The 9,444-nt window shown below is 40.5% G+C and overlaps 1 protein-coding gene across 1 annotated transcript in view; it reads left to right on the top strand.

Moving 5' to 3' along the window:
• The first annotated feature begins 226 nt into the window (after positions 1-226).
• ATP10D (ATPase phospholipid transporting 10D (putative)) overlaps positions 227-9,444 on the top strand; it is a 42,781-nt gene continuing 33,563 nt past the window's right edge. Inside the window, exons 1-3 of the mRNA XM_086464818.1 lie at positions 227-495; positions 1,272-1,466; positions 8,296-8,500. Coding sequence (XP_086320944.1) covers positions 227-495; positions 1,272-1,466; positions 8,296-8,500 — 669 coding nt within the window. The remainder of the gene's footprint in view (positions 496-1,271; positions 1,467-8,295; positions 8,501-9,444) is intronic.

Here is a 9,444-nt window from a genome sequence, read left to right as displayed (position 1 = left end):
ATGAAGTTCAGATAAATTCGGCCTTTGAAGCACAGAGGTTCCTGACCCCACATAACCTTTTAACTGTTTTTTTCTTTTAATCAAACTATGGAAATTACTTTTTTCCTAGGCTTATTCAGCACTGTAACTGTGGAAGAGGCTTTACAGAACTATTTTGTGACTTGCTGTATTTTAACATGTTTCTAGATAGAGGACGCTCCTTGGATTATAAAGAGTTTCAGGCACAATGGCAGATCCCATCCGCTGGGCCCGATACCGTTGGCAGCGACTGATATCTACAGAGGGTGGAGGAGATAGCAGCAGCAACAGTTCAAGGAACAAGTGCTATCAGTCATCAAAAACTGTTGGCAAACATAGGATAGTGATTCCCTGTTTGGGACATTTTAAGGAAGAGTATGAAAAAGTATCAAAACTGTACATGAACAACAAAATACGGACTACTAAGTATACTTTATTGAATTTTTTACCTCGGAATTTATTTGAACAATTTCACAGGTAATGAACTCATTTTTGATTGTGGTAATTCTTCTGAAGTGGAATCCTTTTATTTAAATGTGTGTGTTACTATGTAGACGGGTATTCAGAAATTATTCTTCCTCTTGACCTGTCTATCACTTCTGAAAAGATCTGTGTTATTTGGCGAAAGAGTATTATCAGTGTTGGGCTAATCCTTTTCTCCATAGCTTGTGTAATTTCTACTAATTCTATTCTTCAGATTATTGAAATATTCCTTACTCTTAGAGCGCTGCCACACAGCAATCTGCAGGAGGATTTTCAGCTCATTCCCTGCAAATGTGTTTCTCCCCTTCCCTCATGTCTTTCTCTGTTGCCAATTCTTTTCCCCCTCCTTCTGCTTGGAGGACTGCTGCGTTGTAAAGTTATTCAGGGAGGCTGTAGATGGCTCCCTTTTTTAAAAACATGTCATCTAGCCCAGGAGATGATAAAATTAAATTTAAAAGACCTGGAAATTTGAGAGAGTGCAAGTTCATCAAAGCCGCACCAGAAGACACATGCCTGGAGGACAGGTTTGAAAATACAGGTAAATTCTTGGTTTCTGCATCTTCTGATCGTGCATATTAAGCAATTGTGCAGCTAAATAATCTATTGACTGGAGAGTGAAAACAAAGTTCTGGATGCTTAGTTCTTACATTGCAGTTGGAGTGAGGAAAAGATAAACTACTGCTCACTTAAGTGTCTTTATAGCATGGAGCGGGGGATAAGGATGGAGGTCTGTTAGCACAGCTAACTCGTATCTTTTCTCTTTGTTTCAGAGTTGCCAATTTGTATTTCCTATTTCTAGTTGTCCTAAATTGGGTTCCTCTGGTGGAAGCCTTCCAAAAAGAAATTACAATGCTACCTCTAGTAGCAGTTCTGACGATTATTGCAGTGAAAGATGGTCTGGAAGATTACTCAAAGTACAAAATGGATAAACAGATAAACAACTTACTAACCAAAGTATATAGCAGGTAAGAGACAACAGTCTTTGTGCTTTATTGTTATTTTTTGACTATGAGTATGTGAAAAAGTTGTTGATAGATCTTTTGGGTTACTTTCTGGATACTCACAGAATCACAAAGTAATTTTAAGTTGGAAGGGGTCTCTGGAGGTCGTCTAGTCCAATCCCTGCTCGAAGCAGGTCTAATTAGAACAGGTTGCTCATGAACTAGTCTGGTTGAGTCTTGATCACCAGATTTGCTAAATGGGTATCAAATCAGTGTAAAATTTGCTGAAAAACAATTATTCTTTGGTCGAGGCAAGAGTGGTCATGCATGAGTTTGTACTGTATTAAGCAAGATAGTTTGACTAGTGAAGCATTGTTGTATGTACATTTGTTTTGAAAGGTGTATTTTTAATTTCTCTAAAATCGCTGTAAGCATCATGGAAATTCAAGGGTTGCTAGTTTAGCACTATATTGGTAAAGGTCATTAATGGTTTGGGGATATACTCACAATGTAATAGCATTTCCCCAGACAGAATGAGATAATTTTCTGTTTGAGTGCATTACACAGTTTGCTACAAATGTTAGCACCTGTACCGCAGTGCAGGACGGCAACTGTTACAGACTGTAGGTGCAGGTCAGGAGTGGAGCGTGCTTGTGGTGAGAGGTTTGCTGACAGGCAGTTATGCATGGATAATAAAAAGACAGGAACACAAACTGATCATATTCTAAATTAACTGGCAAAAATCTTCTTTTAGTGCACATCAGTGCTGCTCACATAATCATTTTTCTTTTATACCTGTCATAAAAGGATGTTCTGAGACTCATTCGAAGTGAAATACAAAGATAAAGGACCCTTTTTCTTTCTTGCGTTCTCTGTGGTCATGCAGGGAAACAAGTAATTTGAAAAATATCACTTTTCATGTGTTGTAGTAGCCATCACAAATAGCAGCTGTAGGAGAGGACTGATTGGCAGTTGGACACCTTAACAAATCCAGAAGGTCCGAGCAGTAACATACAGCAGTTGCTGTAGTGCCAAACCACATCTAAAACTTGCTTTTTCATTAAAGACACGCCTTTTCCTAGTGAAGGCAGTACACTGAAAATAAACTTTTCTAAAGTCTTAATGTGCTAGCTGGTTATGGCAAACCCTAAACTCTGTACTGTTGGCATGACCTTAATCAGCCCATGCAGCAGGTTTGCAATCTGGTACTCCATAACCATTAAATGTATTCTGATACTACTCAGAAGATGGAATTGCCAGCTTTCTGGCATTTGCCATACTGTACTGGTATTTTAAGAGCTAGCTCATAACCATAGAAAAAGTCTGGATTATCATCTTGTGTCATCAAAGGAAAAATAAACACAAATTTTGTTCTGCAAACAGGAATATGTGTATCAGCTTTCCCAGAATTGTTCTGTTCAACCTATAAAAAATTGAGCTTGAACCAGGTAAGTAGTTTGGCCATTAGGGAAGATAAATGGTTTTTATCTTTTTCATGTCTGCAGAGAAGGCTTAAGGGAGAAGCTGGACTGTTTCTGCTGTAAATTGTCATGTACTCAGAAAAAAAATATTGCCAGAAAGCTCAAGCATTCAATATCCATATTCATGAAAACTCTGTGTTACTTGCAATCTCATGCCAATGTCAATGCAGCAGAATTAATTTCTGGTTGTCTTTTCTGGGTTGATTCCTTCCCCATCACCAAAAATGTGTAATAATCAGTGGCCATATTAGTAATCCATAAAAATTCCTTCTTGTGCCTCTAAGTGTTTAGGTTTTTTAACTTTTTTTTCCTCCTTATTTACTTTTATCATGAGTTATTTTATATAGTATAATCTGGTTTTAAAGATAAACTTGGAGGCATGGTTCAGGAGAATTATATCTTATTGGTAGAAACATGTTTGTTCACTACACGTGAGCCGATTTATCTTAAACTTCCATTAATCTCACATTAGGATTCAGAATTTCATAATTCGTTTAACAAGAATCCCTTAGAAATTGTGATGACTGTTCCAGTGCATGCATTTAATCAAGCATAGTCATATCAAGAGTAAACATGATGAACTACTAGCTAATGTTGAATACAATTTCCAGGTTTTTTCTTACTGTGCATTTGTTCACCTGGAGAAGATGTGTACATCGTACATGCTGTCTGTGTAATTTTACTTACACGTTAGATACTGCTACCTACATGGCTACTGAGACAAGTGCCCAATGTAACATCTCCTCTTGCTGTCTCAACATAACTAAGCACTAGTTGTCACGGCTGAAAGCTGGTAGGCCTCCTGTTTGAAGATAATTTGCGTGAAGCATTTTCAGGAAGACCAGTGATAGTCGCTTCTTGAACCCTTGTGAGGCTTACTTTTATACAAAGCTCGGTGTTCATAATAGAAGTAGTTTCACTGTGGTCCATGCCAAAATGTACCAGTCTCAGTGTCATGATAAATCAGTCTGAGCAACTAGGTGCTAGTTTCTGTGCTGATTTGGCAAACCTAATTTCTTCTGCCTTGCCACCCTTGTGTTTGCTTTTACTTATGGCAAATGGCTGACATCCATAGTTTCAGAGTTTTCAACCTGCTGCTTTTTGGAGTTCTGAGATTTATCCATTTGATAGATCAGAATTATTGTATTTGGCCTTAAATGCACAGACCCTGAAGCTGTTTTTTCCAGGAAAGCTTATTTCTGTCTTGAAAATGTGATAAAATAGGATAATGTTGCTTAACATGTTTTGTTGGGGTTTTTTTCTGTCTTGTCTTTCCCTTAGGAGTGTCCCAGTTTGGGCTCTAACCTGTGACATGGAATAATAAAACATTTCAATAAGCAATAAGATGTGCTAATGTGCATTTTAATATAGCTTGTAATTGTTGCTCTGATGTTAAATACTTAGTTATCAAGTCCTTGCACATTTTGAGCAAGTTACCATTTTAAAGTATTAGGATCATATTTAAATAGCCATGAATCACGAAGTATGAAGGCACTTCTGTTCGAGCATCTGTTAAAATCATGTAGTTTCTGTCATTTCAGTAGGACTGTGGTGAGGTGCTTATGATGGAAATGTCCATTTATTCCCCCACTGACCTGCTATGAAAGATGGTGAAACTTTTTGTCTGACTTTCTGCTGAACTGGATAAAGAATATGTGCATGATGTGTCTGCTGCATCAGCAGCAGGATGGATAACGGCTGTCTGATACGTTTTTCTTCTGTTTTTCCCTCTTCTGCAGACCTTCTAAATATATTTGTTTCATTCCAAGCCTTGCATGTAGATGTATTATAATTACTGTTCTTTACAAATGCATGTTGTACTTAGGGACATGGTTTAGTGGTGTTGATAGAACTAGAACAAAGGTTGGACTTGATGATCTTGAAGGTATCTTCCAACTGAAAGTGTTCTATGGTTCTATGTTTGTGCAAATCATTGTATATATTTGAAATCCAGATACAATTTCATATCTAGTTTTTCTTTATGGAATTGTGATCTGGAAAGAATAACCCTTTCTGCAAGATTCTTCCTTACCTTTAGCTTTCCTTTGCTCCCCCAGGCTCCAGCCTGGCAAAAAGAAAGTGGGACTTGTCCACGTGCATCAAGTAAAAAGAAGCATCATACAATTTAAGTCCCATGTTTATTAAATAGATAGTGATTTAAAAGAGAAATATGGCTTGGATGGGTGTACTCTTTGCTAGGTAAAAAAAAATGGCTGGATGGCTGGGCCTAAAGAGTGGTGGTGAATGGAGTTAAACCCAGTTGGTGGCCAGTCATCAGTGGCGTTACCCAGGGCTCAGTATTAGGGCCAATTCTGTTTAATGTCTTTATCAGTGAGCTGGACAAGGGGATCAAGTGCATCCTCAGTGAGTTTGCAGATGGTACTAAGTTGGACAGGAGTGTTGATTGCTCAAGGGTAGGAAGGCTCTGCAGAGGGATCTGGACAGGCTGGATTGATGGGCTGAGGTCAGCTGTATGAGGTTCAATAACGCCAAGTGCTGGGTCCTGTGCTTGGGTCACAACAATCCCATGCAGTACTACAGGCTCGGGGAAGAGTGACTGGAAAGCTGCCTCGCAGAAAAGGACCTGGGGGTGCTTGTTGAGACGTGTATGAACAAGAGCCGGCAGTGTGCCCAGGTGGCCAAGAAGCCAACAGCGTCCTGGCCTGTATCAGAAATAGTGTGGCCAGCAGCAGTAGAGAGGTGATTGTGCCCCTGTACTCAGCACTGGTGAGGCCACACCTCGAATACTGTGTGCAGTTTTGGGCCCCTCACTACAAGAAAGACTCTGAGATGCCGGAGCGTGTCCAGAGAAGGGCAACAAAGCTGATGAAGGGTCAGGAGAACAGGTCTTTTGAGAAGCGGCTGAGGGAACTGGGGTTGTTCAGCCTGGAGAAGAGGAGGCTGAGGGGAGACCTTATGGCTCTCTGCAACTACCTGAAAGGAGGTTGTAATGAGGTGGGGGTCAGCCTCTTCTCCCAAGTAACAAGCGATAGAACAAGAGGAAATGGCCTCAAGTTGCATGAGGGGGAGGTTTAGATTGGACATTAGGAAAAATTTCTTCGTTGAAAGGGTTGTCAATCATTGCAACAGGCTGCCCAGGGAAGTGGTTGAAATGTGGTGCTTAGGGACATGGTTTAGTGGTGGAGTTGGCAGTGTTAGGTTTACAGTTAGACTCTATGATCATAAAGGTACTTTCCAACCTAAATGATTCTATGATTCTGTGAGATTTGCCATCTCCTGAGGGCTAACCCCAACACTGGCAGCAGAGGCAAATACGTTTTCATATTTTTTTTGTGAAATGCATGGTAGTTAGGAAAAATACAGGGATGTGAGAGTACCAGGGGTTTTCTCCTTTTTGAAATCTCTAGCAAATAATTACTTCAGGGATTAATCAAAGGCTTGCCCTGTCACAAAATCTTTAATTTCCAAATATTTCTGTGGTTTTGCAAATTCCCATTCATTTTGAAAAATTGCTGTAGAAGTCAGTGGGAGAAATTGACAACTTTTCACTTGATATTTTTGTCTTACGTTAGTGATGCAGTTGCTTTCTTTGTTTATGAGCTTATTTTGTCTTGCTTACCTTTTTGTTTCCATCCTTTCTCTAACTCTTCTAGATACAAGCTGGCTGTGGAAGTAATTTTCTCCCACCACCCTCCTGGGTTCTCAAAACCTTTCCATCCTGTTTGGAGGGTGAGGTAAAAGGGTGCTGTTGTGAAGTGACCAGGGCATTCTGCTCCAGTTGGTGTTGTACCCTGATTGGACTCACTTGGCCTTCATAGCAGGGTAAATTGGCCTACACAAAAAGTTATGCTGATGTAATTTTCAATACCTGAGGGGTAGTTCCAAACAACAAAAAAACCCCACTAGTTTTCAGCTTGCTCAGTCTCCTGAATAGATTTACTTTTTCAGCGCCTCGCAGCTATCTAGTCATACCCTCAGTAACTGAGAGTCTCATCCTGTTTTAGCAAGTATTCTGTTCCTTTTCCTGTTTACTACCTCTATTAGGTTGGCTTTAGTTAATTTACATTAGAAATTTTTCCTTCAACTTTTTTTTTTTCTTCTTTATTTTCAAGTACGTGTTCTGGTATGAAAAGTTAATTCCTGCAGTGTTGTTTGAATCCATCCACCTTGATATAGGTAGCACTTTAATTAAAGCTAGTAGATAAGGGTCAGTCTACACACAATGGCCATGTTGCAAAGCTTATTAGCTTATGTCTGCAGTGTAAAAGCTAATGCACTTCCCAATTCTCCGGTGTGCTTCTCGAGCAGTTTAGAATGAGACGTAGGGAAAGAAGCACAACATGGAAGACAGCCCTAGCAGGCCCGGACTATGCCCCAGTCTGGATGACTGAGAAACGAAGACTGTGGGGCGTACGTGGGCCTCTCTTTAAACATACCACAAGGGTTAGTCTGTGCAAGGCAGAAAAGCCAGTCAGTTGCCGAGGGCAGTAATAGCTCATACAAAAAATATACTGCATCCAGCCCTGTGCAGTGTTTGTTACAGCAATTGTAGGTGTGTTGCATCACCTATGTTGCAGTAGCCTACTGCTGCGTGCCTCCGGCTAGCTCGTAAAGCCCTTGTTGCTTGTTACCTTGCATCCCATTCACCGCTCTCAACCTGACTGTGTTTGCAATACACGCCTGTGATTACGTAAAGGAAGATTCTTCTTCTCAGCTGAGGACAGAACAGCAGCTATAAATTGGAAGTTGAAAACAGTTCAAGCTTACGTGTGTCATGCCTGGATATTTCATATTAATAAAGAATTTCAACTTAATGCTGTATTGGGCCTGAGCTTTTATTGGCTTCCCTGAGTCTTACAGAGTCTTGGTAGCTTATGTTCAAAATTAATGGAAAAGATATTTTAAAAGCCTGTAAAAACAAGTATTTATATTCAGAACATCAGTAAAGTGGTTGCTGAATATTCTTTGCTTACTGGTAGGTGTTCATCGTCTTGGGACACAGACATTTTTGAAAGGACCTATCAGAAGGGAAAAAGATTTGCTGTCTTGGTTGCATAATTGCAGGAAAAAGTGGTGACTCAAAGAGAAATCCTGAAAACGCTGTTTGCTTTCTTGGAATAATGAACACATAGGAAGCAAGTGGACTGAATTTTAAATAGAGCTAAAATAATTCTGTGGGGGTGACCGAAATGTAATTCGCAGAAAAACAGGGCTTGGGCAGCAGAGCTGATTCTTCATAGTTATACCCACCTTGAGCTAATAGACTGTCTCATCAGAGGTGATTTTTTTTTTAAGACTTGTAAGACTACATTAACTGTTAGAGTAATTTTCTAGTTACAGCATGTTTCTCTGAGCTTTCAGTTTATGCACTTGTAAAAAAAATTACTCTTTTTTTTTTTTCTGTATTTCAGGAAAGAGAAGAAATACATAGATGAACGCTGGAAAAATGTCAATGTTGGGGACTTCATCCGGCTTTCACGTAATGAAATAATTCCTGCTGACATGGTGCTGTTATATTCTAGTGACCTGGATGGGATCTGTTACATTGAAACAGCAGGCCTTGATGGAGAAACTAACCTAAAGCAGAGGCAGGTGGTGAGAGGATATTCAGAGCAGGTAATAATTGTGCATTTCTAGTGGTGTAAGAAAGTTGACATGACAGATGATTAACTAAAAAAACCCAGACAACTTAGCCCTCTAGATTGCCTAATTTTTGATAGCTCAGCCATCCCCATCTGAAAACAAAATAACCAGGTAGCATAGTTCTAATTTGTTGCTTATTTTGGAGCAAATCTTTGCTTGTTCACTTAACCCAGAGAAAAGAAAGATCTGTTTCAAGTAATGCAAACCAGTAAAAATAACTATTCAGGTAAATGTTAAAAGTCATTTGTGATGTGTATCATGTCGTGGGTAAGAAATCGTAGGTTTTTTATAAGGGAGTTCTGTGCTGGGAGAGAGGAGCAGATACTATAGTGTCTCACTGTTTTTTCATATTGCAAATGTGTTTTTCGCTCCAATTTGACACTGTCCCCCGTGACACTCTTGTCTCTAAACTAGAGAGGCAAGGATTTGACAAATGAGCCACGCGACGGATCGGGAACTGGCTGGCTGGTCGCAATCAAAGCATCATGGTCAACAGCTCGATATCCGAGTGGAGACCAGTGACGAGTGGTGTTCCTCAGGGGTCGGTATTGGGACTGATGCTATTTAACATCTTTGTTGGCAACATGGACAGTGGGACTGAGTGCACCCTCAGACAGTTTGCCAACACCACCAAGCTGTGTGGTGCAGTCAACACGCTGGAGGGAAGGGAGGCCATCTGGAGGGACCTTGATAGGCTGGAGAGGCAGGCCCGTGCAAACCTCATGAAGTTTAACAAGGCCAAGTGCAAGGTCCTGCATCTGGGTCAGGGCAATCCCAAGCACAGATACAGACTGGGCGATGAGTGGATGGAGAGCAGCCCTGGGGAGAAGGACTTGGGGGTGCTGGTGGGTGAAAAACTGAATATGACCCAGCAATGAGCACTCACAGCCCAGAAGGCCGATCGCATCCTGGGCTGC

The sequence above is a fragment of the Leptosomus discolor genome, chromosome 4 (assembly GCF_034619465.1).
Source record: "Leptosomus discolor isolate bLepDis1 chromosome 4, bLepDis1.hap2, whole genome shotgun sequence".
Taxonomy (NCBI): domain Eukaryota; kingdom Metazoa; phylum Chordata; class Aves; order Leptosomiformes; family Leptosomidae; genus Leptosomus; species Leptosomus discolor.
The sequence above is the reverse complement of the archived record's forward strand: the minus strand, read 5'-3'. Positions and strand labels throughout refer to the sequence as shown.